Source organism: Pongo pygmaeus, chromosome 10 (assembly GCF_028885625.2).
Source record: "Pongo pygmaeus isolate AG05252 chromosome 10, NHGRI_mPonPyg2-v2.0_pri, whole genome shotgun sequence".
Lineage (NCBI taxonomy): Eukaryota > Metazoa > Chordata > Mammalia > Primates > Hominidae > Pongo > Pongo pygmaeus.
In genome coordinates, this window is record NC_072383.2 from 23,348,403 (window position 1) to 23,368,458 (window position 20,056).

The 20,056-nt window shown below is 41.5% G+C and overlaps 1 protein-coding gene across 2 annotated transcripts in view; it reads right to left on the reverse strand.

The window, feature by feature from the left end:
- Positions 1 to 10,809, reverse strand: part of ST8SIA1 (ST8 alpha-N-acetyl-neuraminide alpha-2,8-sialyltransferase 1) — a 139,291-nt gene extending 128,482 nt beyond the window's left edge. Inside the window, exon 1 of one of the 2 annotated variants that reach the window (XM_054445464.2) lies at positions 9,505 to 10,809. In XM_054445464.2, coding sequence (XP_054301439.1) covers positions 9,505 to 9,740 — 236 coding nt within the window. In that variant the 5' untranslated portion in view covers positions 9,741 to 10,809. The remainder of the gene's footprint in view (positions 1 to 9,504) is intronic. The other variant, XM_063672505.1, reaches the window with a different exon arrangement.
- Between the last annotated feature and the right edge of the window lie 9,247 nt (positions 10,810 to 20,056).

Here is a 20,056-nt window from a genome sequence, read left to right on the forward strand (position 1 = left end):
CAATGGAAAATCTTGTAGCCATTAGAAGAGATGATGTAGACTGCATATACTATTACTAGAAAAATATTTGCAATGTACTGTCGAATTCATCATATTTTTGTTTCATTTATACACACATTGGCATCGAATGATCCAGAAGAACATAAACCAAAATATTAGCGATGTTTGTTAAATGTCAATTACTTTTACAAATGAAAGTAGTGTTGCTTTTATCCTTTAAATACCAACCTTGAGAAAGTACAGATCTTTAAAGAGGCTTTTTAATTTCCTATGCTCAGCTATACAACAACTACATATGAAGAAATCATTAAAGAAAAAAGTCTAACGTAAATTTGTCAGCAGCGTAATCTTTTTTTAAAGTATTTTTATGGTAATACTTGGACAATAAATAATTATTTTTCCAAAATAAAACATTATAAAGCTATTTTTCCACAAGTTTGTAAATTAAAAGTTATTTAATTATATGAGAAAATACTAAAGGTATAATTTTGAGTGAATAAAAGAGGATATAAAATTAAATATACAAAATATATACAATTTAGTAATACACACAAACAAACATACACAAAAGAGACTGTTTACAAGGAGTACTTCCGAGTGAGGGAATTTGAGCAGGCTTTTTCTTCTTTTGACTACATTTAAAAATTTTCTATAGTAAATATGTATTCTTTCCAAAATCAGACAAATAATAAACACTATAAATTGTTTAAATGAACATGGGGGACATAAAATCATGTACTATATATGTTTATTTTATCAATAATGGAAACAAACTAAAGATTTTGCGTCCCAGGCAAGACATAGTGGGACAAAAGGCCCTTTTCTCATTGCGGTCACCTGGAAATCTCTGATAGTGTCTTCTGTGTTTAAGATATGAAAAATGGAGAATGTGTGGCTCTGAATTCATTTCCACTTCCTCCTGGCACCTAATTAGAGCGACACAGCTCTTACGGTCTTGGCTGCTTCCCTCTCATGCAATGCCACAGCTAGAAGACAGTTCAACAGAAAGGGATAAAAATCGATTCCTTCAAAACTCATTATCATTATCCAAAACAGTCAAACTGTAAGCCTTGGAACCCCATGTTACTTGGTTTCTTACTGATTTAAGGAATGAAACTAGGAATCTCCTCTTATCTGTGGAGGATACATTCTAAGACCCCCAGTGGATGTCTGAAACTTCAGATGGTACCAAGCCCTATATACGGTTTTTTCCTATTTTTTCCTATACGTACATGCCTATGATAAAATTTGATTTATAAATTAGGCACAGTAAGAGATTAACAATAATAGCTAATAATAAAATAGAACAATTATAACAATATACCCGCATCATCACTCTTGCATTTTGGGGCCACTGGTAAAATAAAATAGGTATTCCTCGAACACAAGCACGGTGATCCCTCGACCAAGGTGGATATTAAGTTACTCATGGGCAGCAAGTGTCAACAGCGTGGAGACGCTGAACAAAGGGAAGATTCGCATCCCAGGCAAGACGTAGTGGGACAAAGCGAAATCTCATCACACTACTCAAAACAGAGCACAATTTAAAACTTATGAATTGTTTATTTCTGGAATTTCCATTTAATATTTTTGGATCAAATTAACCATGGACAACTGAAGCCATGGAAAACAAAACCACAGATATGGGAGAACTGCTGTTTATTAGATTATAAATTTTATCAAATCAGGGACCACGTTCTTGTATTCATCACTGTATTGCCAGCACCTAACTGGTACATGGTAGACATTCAGCAAATGTGGTTGAATGAACGATTGAAATCAGTTGATCTATTGCTGGGCTCTGCTGTCTTCCATAAAATTTTGCCGGCCATAGTACAGCACCCTCAGCACTAACTCTGTGAAAAAAGAGGCTGTGTCACAAGGTCACATTTCATTGTCAGATATTCTTTTACTGAAAGTACAATTAATAGGCACAGAATTTGTCCACACACATGGATTTTCTCCTCATTATGGACTAATGATTAGCAATTATCCAGCATCTAATCTTCTCAAGGTAACTATTGCCACCTGCGGCTAAGGCTCAGCAAGACCAAGTAAATTTTTCAATGTCACAAAGTTGATAAATGACAGAACCAGGATTAGATCCTTATCTCTGGGACTCCAAAGTCCAGACATTTTCCAGGTGGGAACAAACTTCCTGTCATCCCACCCAGCCAAGTGAGGATGGTTATGGAGTCTACATTCGTTATCTGATTTAATTAGCATCACAAACCTATGAAGTAGATTAGTACATTGTACTCATTTTTCAGATGACACAACAAAGGTACAGAGAGGTTAAGTAACTTGCCCAAGGTCACACAGCTCCTGATAGAGCCAGGTCAGAATGAGAAGCTAAAATAGATTATTTTACCAGAAATCTATCAAGTCCATCATGAAGAGTGCATTAATGATACATAGTATCATTATTTCCAAGATGACTCACAACTTTGTCAAAAGACTAACTGACCACACTCTATACTAACTTACATAATTATTCAATTGATCCAACTAGTTTCCTAAAACACTTTGCTCTCAAAGAAGACTGATAGACTCCCAAGTTACAAAAAAACCACTATAATTTTTCATTTGAGTATTGATTATACAGTACAGACCAAAAACTCTCCGACCACCTCCATTTGCAAGGCAGAGAACAAAAGTACAACTGTATCTCTAATATTGAGAAGTTATCATCAAACCAACAAACTGATAAAACATGTTCTATTCTCCTCCCTGGACAAATAAATCTGCATAACAATGTGGAATGCCAGATTCAAATTTAGACTCCTGAAACTCCAGGAAGTTTGGTCCTGCAACCTGGGGAACAGGGCAAGCCTATACCACATGCATATGTGGGCCCCACAGCCCCAAATCAAAGTTCCTTCCACAATGTCTCCCTCAAAGAGCTGTCCCTTGCCTCCTCTGATGTGTGGCCTAGGATTGTACACACCAGGGGGCAAGCCACTCTCAGGAAGAAGACTGGGGAAAATGCCCCATGCAGGCAGGCAGGCTGCGGAAGTAGACTTGGGTCATTCGGGCAGGAAATTCCAGGGTCTAGAAAGGTCCCATTAACACCCTGCCTCATTGAGAAAGGGTGAAACCAGAGAAAAAGAAGAATGTGGCCCCTTAACGTGTAGGGCACAGAGCATGGACCCCTCTCACCAGGGATTAAGGAGAACATTAATGAAAATCTTAAACAGCTGTTACATATACTTTCAACAGAGGCTGTTGCTTATATAAATATCCTAAAACGCCTCCCCTCTCCTGACCCTTCCCTAACCAAGACCTACCTATCAAGTACAGTTCATTCAGGCCTCTTCCAGGAGGCCTTCTCCAACAACTCGAGCCCACAGAGACACCTCCTTTCTCTAAACAGTCAAAGCATTTATATTGTAGTTTCCAAATTTAGTTCTTAATTACGCATACTTTCAAGGTTTCTTAAATCCTGTCGATTGGGCAGGTTTTGTTTCTGCAAATCAGTGGTTCTCACAGTCAGGGGCAATTTTCCCCCCAGGAGGTATTTTGCCAAGTCTGGAGACATATTTGGTTGTCTCATTTAGTGGACAGAGGCCAGGCATGCTGCTGAACAGTCTACAATGTACTGGACAGCACTCCACAACAAAGCAGTATGCAGCCTGAAATGTCAGGAGGGTTGAAATTAAGAACCTCTGCTCTAGAGTAAGAGTTCTTTGAGAATACCAAGGATGCTTACTCCTCTGATCTGCTACACTGCCAAACAGAGTGCTGGACACACAGTAGGTCTCATTAAATATTTGTTGACCAACTGGGTGGCTATCTGGTTCCACACCTTCCTAAACATTCATTCACATGATATCTAAGCAAAATTTAGTGTGCCAGGGACCATGCTGGGCTCTGGGAATGCAACTATGAATGAGGCAAAGTTCCTGTCTGTGAGAAACTTAAAATTTAGCCGGGAAGGCAGGCAAGTGCACTCATATTTTTAATACATCATGACTAATGCACCTGTCGCTACCAGTTATTTGTATATTTCTCTGTTTATTTTGTGTCTCTCATCACTATCCTATAAATTCCAAGAAAGCAAAAATTTTGTTCAGTTCACAGCTACAGACCCAGCATCTCCTATCCTATAGTAATAGTGGTAGACACAGAGTAGTAGGTATTTTGAATAAATGAAAGGATTACAATCATACGTGCATGGTATAAACAAACCAGAGAGGAGGAGTTCTAAGCACAGCCTGGGAAGGGACGAAGGAGTAAGGGAAGCCACCTTGAGGAGAACTAACAAGGACTGAGCATTAATTATATACTGGAAATAGTTCTAAGCATTTTAAACACATTACCTAATCTAATTCTTACAACAGTCCTATAAGAAGCCCCATTTTATGGATAGAGAAATGAGCAATGAAGGCTGATTTGCTCAAGAACACAGCAAGTGATGGAATCAGAATTTGAACACAGCTGACTTCAGAACCTTTGCTCTTAACCACGATAATGCACTGTCAAGAGATGAGAAGGAACTGGCCAGGTAAAAGGCAGGAGATGTGGCCTTAAAGTCGAGTCATTCCGGGTGGAGTGGGTGGCTCGAGCAAAACCAATATAGCCTGGACTATTTCAGGAACCATAATTATTCCAATATTAGCAAAGAATAAAAAGAAAAACTGATGAAAGATGACATTGGAGAAGTAATCAGAGCCAAATCATAAGAGAGATGTATACAGCATTGCTTCATTTATCCCAAATTAGCAGGGAACAAGCATAAGGTTTAGAATTAAATAGCTCCAGGTTGGAAATCAAACTCCATCATTTTGTTCATGGATCTGTCTAAACCTCCATATCCTCATCTGTAAAACAAGGAACATACACAAACCTACTTTATAAGGTTGCTTCGGGGGAAAAAAACATATATAAGTGCTAAGAACTAGGCCTGGTATATTTTACGTATCCAATAAGTGTTAGTGATTGATTTTTGCTATTGCGATTATTGCTGATGAGATTTTTTTCCACATTTGTAAATTTGCAACATAACTGTAGCATATTTTCTTGAGCACCAAAATTTATTAAATCCTCTTTTTTCCTAAACTACCTTTTCAAAGTGAATTCCATAAATCCCCAACTTACAAACACTAAACTTACATTTTATCTGTACAGATGGCTGCACCTACGCTCATCCCCTCCACTCCCAATGCCCTTTTCCTGCCACCAGGACAATTATGGAAATTGAGCTTTTAACATCCCTGGATTCAAAAATAGGCAAATAAAAGAGGCCACATAAAGGTGGAACTGCTGAAAATAGTCGTTTGTTCAGAATTTTGAAAAAGAAAGAACTTGACTGCTTAGAGTAATGGTTACCACCCAATGAGTCGACAGAATTTTCAAAACAACCACTTCACTGTATTAACCTCTATTCTAGTTCCCAAACCCACTGGTAACAGTGATGTGCCACCTCTGCTGATAGCTAACACGCAGCCAGTACCATTAGATCCTTGATGTTTGTCCATTTCTAATGAGCCACACCTTAAATACATTCAAAGATTCCTGGCTTCGTCTTACCACCAAGCCCACTTTTCTATGGTGGTCTCCATGGGTGACTTAACAACTTTCCATACAGTAAACACACCAGGCACTTCTAAATCTCTCCGCCTTGATCTTTGCTGTTCTGTCTGCCTGGCATATACTTCTATCCTCACCTCTTACCACTATGCCACCCTACCATCCTTGGAGGCTTACTCCAAACACCACCCCCTCTCTGAAACCCGATTTCCCTCCCTTCAGTAGAATTAAATGTCATGTTCTGGGAACGTCCCCAGCCCTTCACTGGTGTTTCTATTGTTATAACAATCACGTATTAAACAGAGATATGTGGCAAGCATCATTCCAGGTGCTGTCTATATGCTATCATGTAATTTTCTCCACAAACTTGTAAGACATTCTTACAAGCCCCAATTTACAAATGGAGGAACTGAAGCTCTCAGAGTTGGACTTACCAATGATTGCACAACCGGAAAGGGATACACCCAGAATTCCAACCATGTTCTGACAGCTCCCAAATCCATAAGGTTTTCACTCTGCTATGTTTCCTCTCTTTGATGGCCCTATTTCCAGTTAGTTAATTGTATACATTATCTGTCTTTTCCATGGGATTATAGCAACTCCCTTGAAGACCAGGGCATGTTCATTTTCATAAATGTGGATAATGATATATCAATTTATACAAGATTCTTATGAGGATTAAATGAGACAATACATACTAGCATAGTGTCAGGCAGATAATAAGCACCAATAACTTGTTAGCTTAATTGTTACTATTATCGTTACCATGTCAGGTGCCACAAATAAAGCCTTGCACATAAATTCTGAATTCAGGTTCATTTCTGAGGAGCAAATGAAATGGGTGAGGATCTGATGGAAGAAACAAACACTGCTTTGGTTTGGCATTTCCCACAATATCACTTAATCAAAAGCAATAAGAATTAAGAAAGTTTCTATAATAGGATCTATTGATTCCTTTATCTTTCTATCACCACATAAACATTAGGAAAACTTCCTGTTCTGTTCAAAACTCTTACAGCTTTCTTACGTTCTTCCTGCCATCTCCTACGCAGTTTGACAAGGTTCTTCTCTGAGAATTCAGTACATATCAAGTACTGAGCTAGAAGAAGAAAATTACAAAAGTAAATGGAAGCACAGAGGGCAAAATAAAATCTTAAATTTTGGTGTTTATAAACATAATGAAACACTCTCTTTTCTCTTCACAGAATTTAACCGTATGTTAAGTCATCGTATTTATTTGTGTGTCAATCATCCTCTACTAGGAGGTAAGCTCTTAGAGGAGGCAATCTATCCATCCTATTCACTGCTATCCCCCAGGGCCTAACACATATCTGATGCAGAGTAGTCACTCATGAAATATTGGTTAATTGACTGATTGTAAATGTTTGTATTTATGTATGTATACACATCTATATTTTTACACATATATGACACCATTCCATGATTTGTGAATAAATGCACATATATCTCCACATATAAGTGCACCTTGTGCATTTGTGTGCATATATTTGTATTTATGCAGAAGATGTTTCAGACTGGAGAAAAACAGATGCTTGTTTGTCAAAGTTGTGTCTCCTTAACATGATAATGGCTTCTGACTGACCGGTCTAATATTTATCAAATAAACACTACTGCCATATACTAACAATCCAAATGTTAAAGAATATTAAATGCACAGGTAAAAAATAATTAACTCAAACCATGAAACTTCTCCTACCTTTCAAAATGTCTTGTCCCTGTTCATTAGCGTAAGTGTACATGGCTGGGGAGAGGGGTAGGGACCAATAATGTTTACCTGTAAATCTGGCAGGAGGAACATTCCAAATTCTCATGGGCTGCCCAGATTTCCTTATTTAAGTTGTAACATATACCAGAAATTATAATTTATAACAATTATAAGGCAACCATTTTCTGGTACACAATGTACCAGATACTTGACATCAGTTTTTATTAAAAATGTAAACCTTCTAACAACTCTGCAATGTAGATAAACAAGACAGCCAGGACTCAAAAAATATAGTAACTTGCCAAAGATTCTCTGCTGTTTATCTAGTCACGGCATACTCAGTGTAGAAATTCAGAATTCTACTCTGAAGCTCAAACTTATTTCAATAAGCAATGGTGCCTTTTACATGGTTTTACAGCCACTAACTTTGAGGGATATGTGTTTAGGTAGTTTTCATAGTGTATGGATTTTAATAAGTAATTCCCTGCACATAGAGACCAGACCAAATAACAGCCAAACACACTGAAAATTACTCCAGGCTACAGAAAGCATGGAACAAATGCGTCTCAGAAACTATCGGCCTGTGTTTCTCAGAATATGAAGCATTTTCCACTTGATTGTGTCCTCTAACAAGAAATCTATGCTCTAACAGGGCTTCATTATTCCTCTTCTTATATTTAAAAAAAAATGGACTCTTTCATTGCAAACCAATGGGAAGTTCTTAACTCATTTCCTTAGATCACTTGAAATGAAAGTGCTTTCTATCTTTAGGGAAAATAATTGCTGGATGTGGTGCCTTTTGCCTGCTTTTGAGTCCCACAATCAATACTGTGAAGGAAAGAAAAAATTAACCCTTAGATACTTTTGGGAAGAGTGAGGTTATTTTTAAATTCAATGATGGTAGAGTTCTAAAAAGAGAGAAGGAAAGTCCTCCCTTCCAAGGAGAATGCAGTTGCCTTCTTCTAAACAAATTGGCTCTGTTATCTTTTTAACCCTCTTTCCAGGAGGAGGCCTAAGAAGGAGACGGAAACCATATGTTTAAAAAGTTTTTTAAAATGTATAGATGCTCCTGAATATTTGTAAATAACTGCAGTGAAAAATGTTTACATTAGAACTCACCTGACCTTGCACTGATTAGAAAGATCCTCTGCAGAGCAGAGGAGATCATTTCCAACCACCCAGACCGCTACAATCACAGGAAGAAGCCAACAGCAGCATCTTCAGCCCCAGAGACTAAAGGTGAAAGGGGCACCTCGCAGTGGTGGAAGCACCCGTGTGTTCCCTCAACATGCCTGGGGAGGTGGAGAGGAAGGGGAAGCAGCTCTGCCTTCCCTCCAATCTAACTACACAACCCCTGCTGCCGTAACTTATTTTTAGACATTTAATCTAAAATTCCCAGAAAGGAAGCGGATCTACAACCTCTGAGCGATCCTCAGAGTTCTGATTTCCAACCTGGCTTGGGGATTTTGTTTGTTTTCTGACTTCAGGTGCCTACTTAAAGTACATCTCCCATCTTCCACAGGCATCCACAGTCTAAGCCAATAAAAAGAGCTGGGAGCTTTGGAGCTTTAAGTGATGAAAAATCCAGCACCCACAGGTCATAAGTAATGACCTTGGGGAAGTTACTCATCCTTCTAAAGAATCAATTTGTGGTCAACAAGATGAGATAATAATACTAGAAAGTTGTTCGAGATTTCAACACAAAAATTGCACAGTATCGTCTCTTAGTAGGACGTCAGTCAGTACTATGCACTTGCTGTGGGCACACTGCGCAAAGCTGCGGGATCCGTCCATGTTTCCACTGGCCATCACTCCAACGTCGGGGATTTATGTTACCGACTGTGCACTCCACCTCGGGGAGATGGCTTTTACCTGCTTCTTGTTCCCTACAGCTTCAAATGTCTGCAGAGCCCAAGAGGTAAATTCTCATTAAGTGCAAGAGACTAAGTTATCCTGGGTTCTCCTTCCCTCTGTTTATCCGTAAATTGTTAAATAAAACTCCGCTTTGGGAAGAAATGCATCGAGTCTTTACATGGGCAAAGCAGGTGTCTGAACATCTCTGGGGGTCAGGGGTGGGGAAGGAACCCTGACTAAAGTCTCCAGGTTGGGAATGGCACAAATGGAGGGAAAGGACATGGAAGAGCGGATGAAAGGGATGCCTCTGCGAGGCGGTCCTCGCCGGTGACCCTGTCCTCTGCACTAGGGGAGGAAAGGACGCTAGAGGGGAGGAGCCGCGAGGGCAGGAGTACCTGAACGCTCTGGCCGCGGTCTGGTTCCTCCTCCACGCCGTGCCCTGTTGCAGCACCCCCTGTACGATCTCCTTCTCGTTGGGCAGCCGGTAGACGGGGAAGATGTAGAGCCAACAGAGGACAACGACACAGAGGGCACTGGCTCCCATGGGCAGCCGGGTCCGCGGGAACTTCCACGCCAGTACAGCCATGGCCCCTCTGGGCGTTTGTCGCCGGGCCCGCCCGCAGGGGCTCATCGCAGCCCCGGCGTCCCAGGGGCGGGGGCCGGGGCCTCAGCACAAAGCTAGGCGAAGTGGCAGCGGAGGGTCCCCCACTGCCGGCCCCCCATGCACACACACCTTTCGTTCTCTTGCTTGCAAACGCACGCACGCTTCTTCGGCCCCGTCGGCGCCAAAGGTCAGAGCAAGGATTTTTTTAAATGCAACTTTTCCAAGGATTTCTTTCTAGGGGAAGTGGCTGGGGGGCAAGTCACGATCTATGGCCATGGTCGCTTCCCCTGCAGAAGGCGGGCGCTGGGGTCTCCGAGTGCGCAGAGAGCGGCGGCGGCGAGTTGCTCCCGCCGGTTCTGCAGCATCACGGTCGCCCTCGGCGAGGGTCCGGGAAAAGGCTCGGCTCCCTCCCAGACATTTGGCCCGTGGCGTCCCCTGGTCCCCTCCGAGCGATGCTCCTGCGCCCTTCGCCGCCTCCCGCGCTGCTGCGCCGCCAGGCAACCCCCCCAGACGCGCTCTCTGCGCCGCACCAAGTCCTTGGAAATTTCCACGGCGGCCCGGGACCGCTATCCTGCCCCGGGCTCCTCCGCCTCGCCCGCCGGGACCCTCGCTCCCCACTCCTCCCGGAGAAGAAAAGAACTCGCTCTCATCAGTTAATTCAGCGGCGCGCCGCAGCCTTCCGCTGCGCCCCGGACTTCGCAGACAAACGCCCGGGGATTGGTGGAAATCAAGGTCTCCCCCTCCCTCCCCCACCCGCAAAATTGCCTCCTTCGACCCGATCCGAGCCGCGACACTCGCCCAGAGCGCGCACCCCTCACTCGTGCCCTTGTTCCTTGGAGATAACGGCAGACAATAAAAAACAACAGCCCCCCGTCAATAGAAATATATGAGTCCCTGAGTGTGGCGGAGACTGGCTAATATCCTGATCCTTCGACATGCGGCCGGTGTGCCCAGGCTGTCACCCTGCTGCCGTCACCCTCGTCTTTCTCTAACTGGTTGGATATTAACCCGCAGCCAGGCGCGAGGAGGCTGGCGGAGATTTATTCCTTCCTGGGCCCCCACCCCCATTAGCTGGTCCCGGAGCCGCGGCCCGTGTGCGCGCGCGCATACACACACACACACACACACACACACACACACACACACACAGAGACACACACACACACACGTTCACGGGCGCAAGCGAGCGCGCGCACGAGGAGGTGCGTGCACTCCGGGGTCCTCCGCCTCGCCTCCTCCCTGCAAGGAAAGGCAGTGCTGCATCCAGATGTGCAGGCAGCTGGTGCCCGAACACTAGACCTCAAGATGTCACATTGCCTTGGAGGCGCGCGGCCTTTTAGATTAAAGGACCGTTGGTTCTTAGACGTCCTTCTTGCCCTTCTTGCTTGTGATAAGCGATAAGCTTATCGCAACCCCGACCTTGGAAAAGCGCCACCCGCCTTGACCCACCGAGCCGAGAGAGTCGCTGTTAGCCATTTCTGCTCGCCCCGGCGGCCGACGCATAGCTCGGGTACCTCCTAGCGGTCACCTATTCTATTTGCTTAAGCATCTCGTCAAGCATAAAGTGTGCAAGGACAAAGAAGAAACCTGGTCAGCTTAGTCATCACGAAAACAAAATCTAAGGCTATAACTCCATTTGTTCTGCCGACTAGGCTACGGTGCCTGGTATCTTTGTCTGGCATCCGTCTCCACTGAGAGGTGGAACTTGAGAAGTTGCTGCAAAGTTATTTACCAAAAGCGAAGTAGCATCCCAGATGACCACTTTAGTGTCATTTTCTCAACAATACTGTGCTCTCTTAGTTGAGTGACCTACTGCCCTCCACCGGCAGGCATGCCCCAGAAATCTCTGTCCTACTTAGGTAAATCAGCAGAGACAGGGGAAACCTTGAAATCCCAGTCACATCTTACCACAGTGGAGGCTGATACAGATTCTTTAAAATGAAGATCATCTTAAGTCCTGCAAAGTAACCAGCCAACTGTCTTCTATTCTGGAAAAGGGGAAGGGAAGGGGGGGCTTTTCCTACTTGCCTGGGCTTTGGATAAATCATCTGCCATCTTTGATCTTATAATTTAAGTAAAACACAAATCATTCCCATTTTTCTTCCTCAAGTTCAAGGGGTATTTGTAGAGTAAACAGCAAAGAAATAAACTGACAAAACTAAGGCATATTACAGTTATGAAAGGGCTATGTAAATGTTTCCCTATTTAATATCATAAGAATGCATTAAAGTCATGCTTTATATCAAAAGATCTGTGTGACACAATGTGCTGTTTTTCTTTCTTCTGCAAACTAAGAATTCTCTTATCTTGGTGGGCTTTTGCCCACCCAACAATCCAAACTTATTCCCTGCTTTTTCTTCACATGAGCACCAAATCTAATCAGGTCATCGCTCTCACCCTTCCAAGTCACACTACATTGGTCCATTCTCACATTACTATAAAGAATACCACTGAGACTGGGTAATTTGTAAAGGAAAGAGGTTTAATTGACTCACAGTTGCACATGGCTGAGGAGGCCTCATGAAACTTACAGTCCTGGTGGAAGGCAAAGCAGGCATATCTTACGTGGTGGCAGGCAAGAGGGAGAATGCGTGTGTAGGATGAACTGTCAAACACTTATAAAACCATCAGATCTCGTGAGAACTCACTATCATGAGAACAGCCTGGGGGAAACAGCCCCCACGATCCAATCACCTCCCACCAGGTCCCGCCCTGGACAGGGGGGTTACGGAGATTGCAATTCAAGATAAGATTTGGGTGGGGAAACAGAGCCAAACCATATCACACACAGGTCTCAGTCCTGTCACAGTGTTGTGATCCGCTCATGGGATCCGCTCATGGGATGTTTGGTTTTGGTTTTTTTTTTTTTTTTCTCCCCATGTATAAATCCAGTGCATTATTCAAGACCAAGCCAAGTTATCTAGAAAGTTCTCATTCAATAATGTGTTCCCAGGACACCTAAAACATAGACTTTATGAGAACTCAATAAATATTTGTGGTACCTGCTTCTACTCTCTTTGACCTCCTGTTCTGATGTCATAGTATTTTCTGGCTCTGACAGATGATTAAACACTTAGTTGTGTTGTGTTGTGTTGTATTGTGTTGTCTTGTATTGCTAGCATTTTTCATATATAACTATGTCTCACCAACTAGGCAGGAAGGGAATTTAGTTTTATGTATCAAATGAAAAGCCTGTGCTTTTGATCAAATTAGGACTCCACAGGGCATGGCTAAGTGTCTAGGAGAAGAGCAAGAACAATATTTCACATTTTCTTCATGTTCCTCCAGGTATCAACTCAGGCACTTCAACAAATAATTGTTGCTTGGTTTTATAATGAGATCCTCAAACTTATTCAGTCTATTGCCAAGGCATCACTGTTTAAGGAAAAGTATGAATCCCCAAGTTTTAATGTTTTAAAGAAAATATTTTAATTGATATTTAGCCATCTCATTTGTATGACTTATAGTAAGTAGCTTAGGTATTCTTTTATACTTCTGCATCTAAGTATGCTTAGTGGACACAAACAGGATTTCCTCAGGGACTAAACAACTTTTAAAACTCTATAAATGTGTAGTAGAAAAATGTGAAGGCAGGAGTCCAGATTAAACAGAATTGTCAGTGATTTGAGATAAAAATTTTAAAAGGCCATTCTTCAGTCTCTGCTCAAGTTCTTCTTGTCAGAATGGCTTGGAATGGCCAGTCGAAAGCATAAAATGATGCCTGTTTCACAACCAATTACAACACCAAGGTAAATAAGGATGTAGACTGAGAAAGGTTATAAATATAGTTTATCTGAATAAATGCATTTATTTATCTCCACTCCCTATTGTGACCTCACTAAAAGAAGAGTAAAGGAGTAAAAGAGAAAAAGATTCAGAAGAACAAGAGAAAAAGAAGGAATACAAAAGCAGACAAAGGATGTCAAAAAGTTCACAAGCAGGAAAGCAATTAAACAAGTGTTAACTGACTTATCAGGAGAGAGAAAGGTCTGGGCCTTCAAGTAACTCTGTGTGTGTGTGTGTGTGTGTGTGTGTGTGTCCACGTGCACAGAAAGTTGAGGAACATAGAGAGAAGCCAACAAGAATCAAGCTAATTTGTACTAGAGAGTTCTTGAAAGGCTCAGAAATAAAGGCACCTAGGACCTCTGGAGATGGAGGTAATGAATGAAACAAAGTAAGAGGTTTGTTGGAAATCTTTAAAAAGGAGCAGTTGAAACATCTAGATCTTATTCCCCAACCTGGCTTAAAACAGGAGGTTAACTCTCTAGAGACTAACCAGCACAAAAGAGAACACCTACAGATTCTGATATGTTTAAGAGATCTCCAATCGAATGGCCAAATCCCTGTCTAACACCCTCTAGTGAGACCCATTAGTGGATAAGCTCTGCCTACACCGAGTTTCATGGCCTCTTTTTAAGGCCCCCTTCTTAAATATGAGGGGAGAGTCAAGGATCCCTAGACATTTGAAGAGAGTCTCCAACATGAAAGCAGAAACAAAACAAGCAAATAATCACACACAGAAGTCAACCCTAGGAAAAAATGATAATGCAGGAAACATAAGAAATCTTCAATAAAAACCATAATTAATATTCTCACATGGACTGAGACACAATCCAATGAAGCAAGAACAAGAGGAATGTTCAGATGACTAAAAATAAAGTCCTTTGAAACTGAAAATATGGTAACAAAATATATAACAGAATTCACAGAAAAGTTGAATTACAAAGTTGAAGAAATATCCCAGAAAGTAGGCCAAAAATATAAAAGAGGGTAAACAAGATAACAAATTATAGACTCAAACAAAAAATAAATATCCAAACAACAAGAAACAAAAAGCAGAAGATTTTCAAAGACATACTAAAAAGAATCCTAAAATTTAAGGGTTCATTAAGGACTCAATATAATGAATTTTTTAAACCTACACCAAAGGTATATAACAGTGAAATTTTAGAAAATAGGAAACAGAAAATAATGGAAGTTTAAAGAAGAAAATGCATGCAAAAGATTGGAAATTATGTTGGGATTAGATTTATTTAAAGCAAGAAAGCTGAAAATCTACAACTTTACTTGGGCTCAACAAAGAACTAAAGTTACAAGGCAATTCCCCCCTCCTCCAAAATGGAGAAATGGACAAATCCAGAGCCAGAGTTGAGGTATGTTTATCTGGAGCAGAAGATGTTGAAGCCATAAACTGGTAGGAACGCTTCAGTGGTCATTTGGAATTGGCATAGTGGAATTGCTGGAGGCTGAGTGTGGACTAGAGTGAAAGGGAGAAACTCCTGGGGATCACAATCAGGAACTCCTGGAGATCATAGTCAAGTGGGCCTCCACACTTTTTATGAGTTCTACCTCCAAGAATCTCACTGACACAGGATAGGGGCCAGGGAAATATTGGGTAAAAAAGGGCAGTGTCCCTGGAGATGGCTCCACCCTCAGGCCTGTGCCCACAGACCTAAGTGAGAACAGGCACTCCTGTTTTCGTGCCCAAATGTTGCATTTTCCAAGACCACTCTGGCCCACCATGCCCCCCCATCCTGTTCCCATATAAACCTAAGGACTTAGCAGGCACAGATGCAAGCAGCTGAATGTTGAGCAAAGCAGAAGAACACACCAGCAGACACCAGCAGACGGGCAGACCAGCAACGGCGGAACGACATGGCAGAGAAAGAGAGAAGAGCAGGGCCATCCGGATGCCAAGAGGAGTTTGGCCAGGGACAGTTAGAGAAGAGTCTGGCTGCTGGGCAGCCCAACTCCTGAGGAAGACCACATTTCCACTCCATCCCCCTCTTCCAGCTCCCCATCCATCTTGCTGAAAGCCACCCCCACTCCTCAATAAAACTTTGCGCTGATCCTTCCAGCCCACATGTGATCCGATTTTTCCAAAACACTGGGCAAGAGCTCAGGATACAGAAAGCTGTCACACTGGCCCTCTGCCCTTGCAATAAGGCAGAGGGTCTATTGAGCTGATTAACACAAGCCATCTGCAGACAGCAAAGCTGAAAAAGCACACTGTAACACATGCCCACTTGGGCTTCAGGAGTTGCAGACACCCATCCCTAGATGCTGCCATGGGGCCAAAGCCCAAAAGCGCTCCCCACAGCCTCTGTACCTGCCCATCTGCATGCTCCCCCTAGGAGTTTGAGTAGCAGGGCCACCAAAGGAGCAAGCCACACCCCTGTTGCATGTTCTGTGAGGAGAATAAGGGAACTCTCCTGTTTCATCACCAGGTTTTCAGGAAGAGAAACTGAGAAAGATCATCTTAGGGTTTTACATGGGTAGGGAAGAGTAACCACTCTGAAATAAACCCAGAAGATTATCTACAACAAAGCCCTACTCTTCAGGGCAGAAAACCTTACCATATCATTATCTCATCTCAGGGAAGGGCATTTCTTCCACTCCAGTCCCCTCTAGGCTTTCTCTCTCTCCTAAGCTGGGAAAATAAAGCTAAGAAACACTTGCAAAGTTCATTGTCCAAGGACACAGGGCCACTAAACACTAAAATGTAATAATAAGATTATAGAACATTTCTCATCTCCCACACCTTATCACCACACCAGTATGGCTCTGATATAGTATCAGTGGATTACAGCTGAAAAAGATACAAGACACAGATTCTCTCTGAGGAGAAGTACTTAGACAAGCCCAGACAGGAGAAACAAAAAATAGAACATTGGAGAAATTTGAAGACTGATACTCACAGCTATAGCAAATATTAAACACAGCCCAAATATTAGCCAAATTAACATAAAAGTTCACAACTGAAGGCCTGTTTACCTTTGCTTGTATTACCCAACACATCATATCTGTCTTTCAACAAATAATTACAAGGCAAGAAAAAAATTCTGAAGAGACAAAACAAGCATCAGAACCAGTCACAGCACAAAACATAAGGCATACATGTTGGAATTATTGGACAGAGAATTTAAAATCACTATAATTAAGATATTAAAGGCTTTAATAAAAAAGTAGACAACATGCAAGAACAGATGGCTGATGTAAGCAGAGACATGGAAACTCTAAGAAAGAATCAAACAAAAATCTAGAAATCAAACCCACTATAACAGAAATGAAGAATGCCTTTAATGGGCTCATCAGTGATTAGATCTGGCTGGGGAGAGAATCAGTAAGCCTGAAGACAGTTAAATAAAAATTTGGCAAGCTGAACCACAGGATAATTTCAAAGGGTGTAACATAAAAGTAATTGGAATACCAGGGGGAAAAAAAAAGAAAAAGGAACAGAAGAAATATCCAAAGGGATAATAGCTGAGAATTTTCCAAAAGTAATGACAGACACCAAACCACAAATTCAGGAACCTCAGAGAACACCAAGCATGATACATCACACAAAAAAAATACATGGGTATATCATATTCAAACTACATAAAACCAAATACAAATAAAAAAATCTTGAAAGAAGGCAGACTAGAAAAAAACACCTTAGCCATGGGGAAAAAGTTAACAATTACAACAGACTTTTCATCAAAACCCATACAAGTAAGCAGATAATGGAGTGAAATACTTAAACTGTGAGGGGAAAAATCACAACCTAAGATTCTAAATTGAGTGAGATTGTCTTTCAAAAGTGAAAGATAAATAAATACTTTCTTCAGGTGATTTCTGCATTTCTAACGGAGGAAAGCAGCTCCTCACCAGCAACGGAACAAAGCTGGACGGAGGATGACTTTGACGAGTTGAGAGAGGAAGGCTTCAGATGATCAAACTACTCTGAGCTACAGGAGGAAATTCAAACCAATGGCAAAGAAGTTAAAAGCTTTGGAAAAAATTAGACGAACGGATAACTAGTATAACCAATGCAGAGAAGTCCTTAAAGGACCTGATGGAGCTGAAAACCAAGGCACAAGAGTTACGTGATGAATGCAGAAGCCTCAGTAGCTGATGCGATCAACTGGAAGAAAGGGTATCAGTGATGGAAGATGAAGTGAATGAAATGAAGTGAGAAGAGAACTTTAGAGAAAAAAGAAACGAACAAAGCCTCCAAGAAATATGGCACTATGTGAAAAGACCAAATCTACATCTGATTGGTGTACCTGAAAGTGACAGGGAGAATGGAACCAAGTTGGAAAACACTCTGCAGGATATTATCCAGGAGAACTTCCCCGATCTAGCAAGGCAGGCCGACATTCAAATTCAGGAAATACAGAGAACACCACAAAGATACTCCTCGAGAAGAGCAACTCCAAGAAACATAATTGTCAGATTCACCAAAGCTGAAATGAAGGAAAAAATATTAAGGGCAGCCAGAGAGAAAGGTCAGGTTACCCACAAAGGGAAGCCCATCAGACTAACAGCGGATCTCTTGGCAGAAACTCTACAAGCCAGAAGAGAGTGGGGTCCAATATTCAACACTCTTAGAGAAAAGAATTTTCAACCTAGAATTTCATATCCAGCCAAATTAAGCTTCATAAGTGAAGGAGAAATAAAATACTTTACAGACAAGCAAATGCTGAGAGATTTTGTCACCATCAGGCCTGCCCTAAAAGAGCTCCTGAAGGAAGCACTAAACATGGAAAGGAACAACCAGTACCAGCCACTGCAAAAACATGCCAAATTGTAAAGACCATCAAGGCTAGGAAGAAACTGCATCAACTAACGAGCAAAACAACCAGCTAACATCATAATGACAAGATCAAATTCACACATAACAAAATTAACCTTAAATGTAAATGGGCTAAATGCTCCAATTAAAAGACACAGACTGGCAAATTGGATAAAGAGTCAAGATCCATCAGTGTGCTGTATTCAGGAAACCCATCTCATGTGCAGAGACACACATAGGCTCAAAATAAAGGGATGGAAGAAGATCTACCAAGCAAATGGAAAACAAAAAAAGGCAGGGGTTGCAATCCTAGTCTCTGATAAAACAGACTTTAAACCAACAAAGATCAAAAGAGACAAAGAAGGCCGTTACATAATGGTAAAGTGATCAATTCAACAAGAAGAGCTAACTATCCTAAATATATATGCACCCAATACAGGAGCACCCAGATTCATAAAGCAAATCCTGAGTGACCTACAAAGAGACTTAGACTCCCACAAAATAATCATGGGAGACTTTAACACCCCACTGTCAACATTAGACAGATCAACGAGGCAGAAAATTAACAAGGATACCCAGGAATTGAACTCAGCTCTGCACCAAGCGGACCTAATAGACATCTACAGAACTCTCCATCCCAAATCAACAGAATATACATTCCTTTCAGCACCACACCACACCTACTCCAAAATTGACCACATAGTTGGAAGTAAAGCACTCCTCAGCAAATGTAAAAGAACAGAAATTATAACAAACTGTCTCTCAGACCACAGTGCAATCAAACTAGAACTCAGGATTAAGAAACTCACTCAAAACCGCTCAACTACATGGAAACTGAACAACCTGCTCCTGAATGACTACTGGGAACATAATGAAATGAAGGCAGAAATAAAGATGTTCTTTGAAACCAACGAGAACAAAGACACAACATACCAGAATCTCTGGGACACATTCAAAGCCGTGTGTAGAGGGAAATTTATAGCACTAAATACCCACAAGAGAAAGCAGGAAAGCTCTAAAATTGACACCCTAACAGCACAATTAAAAGACCTAAAAAAGCAAGAGCAAACACATTCAAAAGCTAGCAGAAGACAAGAAATAACTAAAATCAGAGCAGAACTGAAGGAAATAGAGACACAAAAAACCCTTCAAAAAATTAATGAATCCAGGAGCTGGTTTTTTGAAAGATCAACAAAATTGATAGACTGCTAGCAAGACTAATAAAGAGGAAAAGAGAGAAGAATCAAATAGATGCAACAAAAAATGATAAAGGGTATATCACTACCGATCCCACAGAAATACAAACTACCATCAGAAAATACCACAAACACCTCTATGCAAATAAACTAGAAAATCTAGAAGAAATGGATAAATTCCTCGACACATACACCCTCCCAAGACTAAAACGGGAAGAAGTTTAATCTCTGAATAGACCAATAACTGGCTCTGAAATTGAGGCAATAATCAATAGCTTACCAACCAAAAAAAGTCCAGCACCAGATGGATTCACAGCCGAATTCTACCAGAGGTACAAAGAGGAGCTGGTACCATTCCTTCTGAAACTATTCCAATCAATAGAAAAAGAGAGAATCCTCCCTAACTCATTTTATCAGGCCAGCATCATCCTGATACCAAAGCCTGGCAGAGACACAACAAAAAAAGAGAATTTTAGACCAATATCCTTGATGAACATCGATGCAAAAATCCTCAATAAAATACTGGCAAACCGAATCCAGCAGCACATCAAAAAGCTTATCCACCATGATCAAGTGGGCTTCATCCCTGG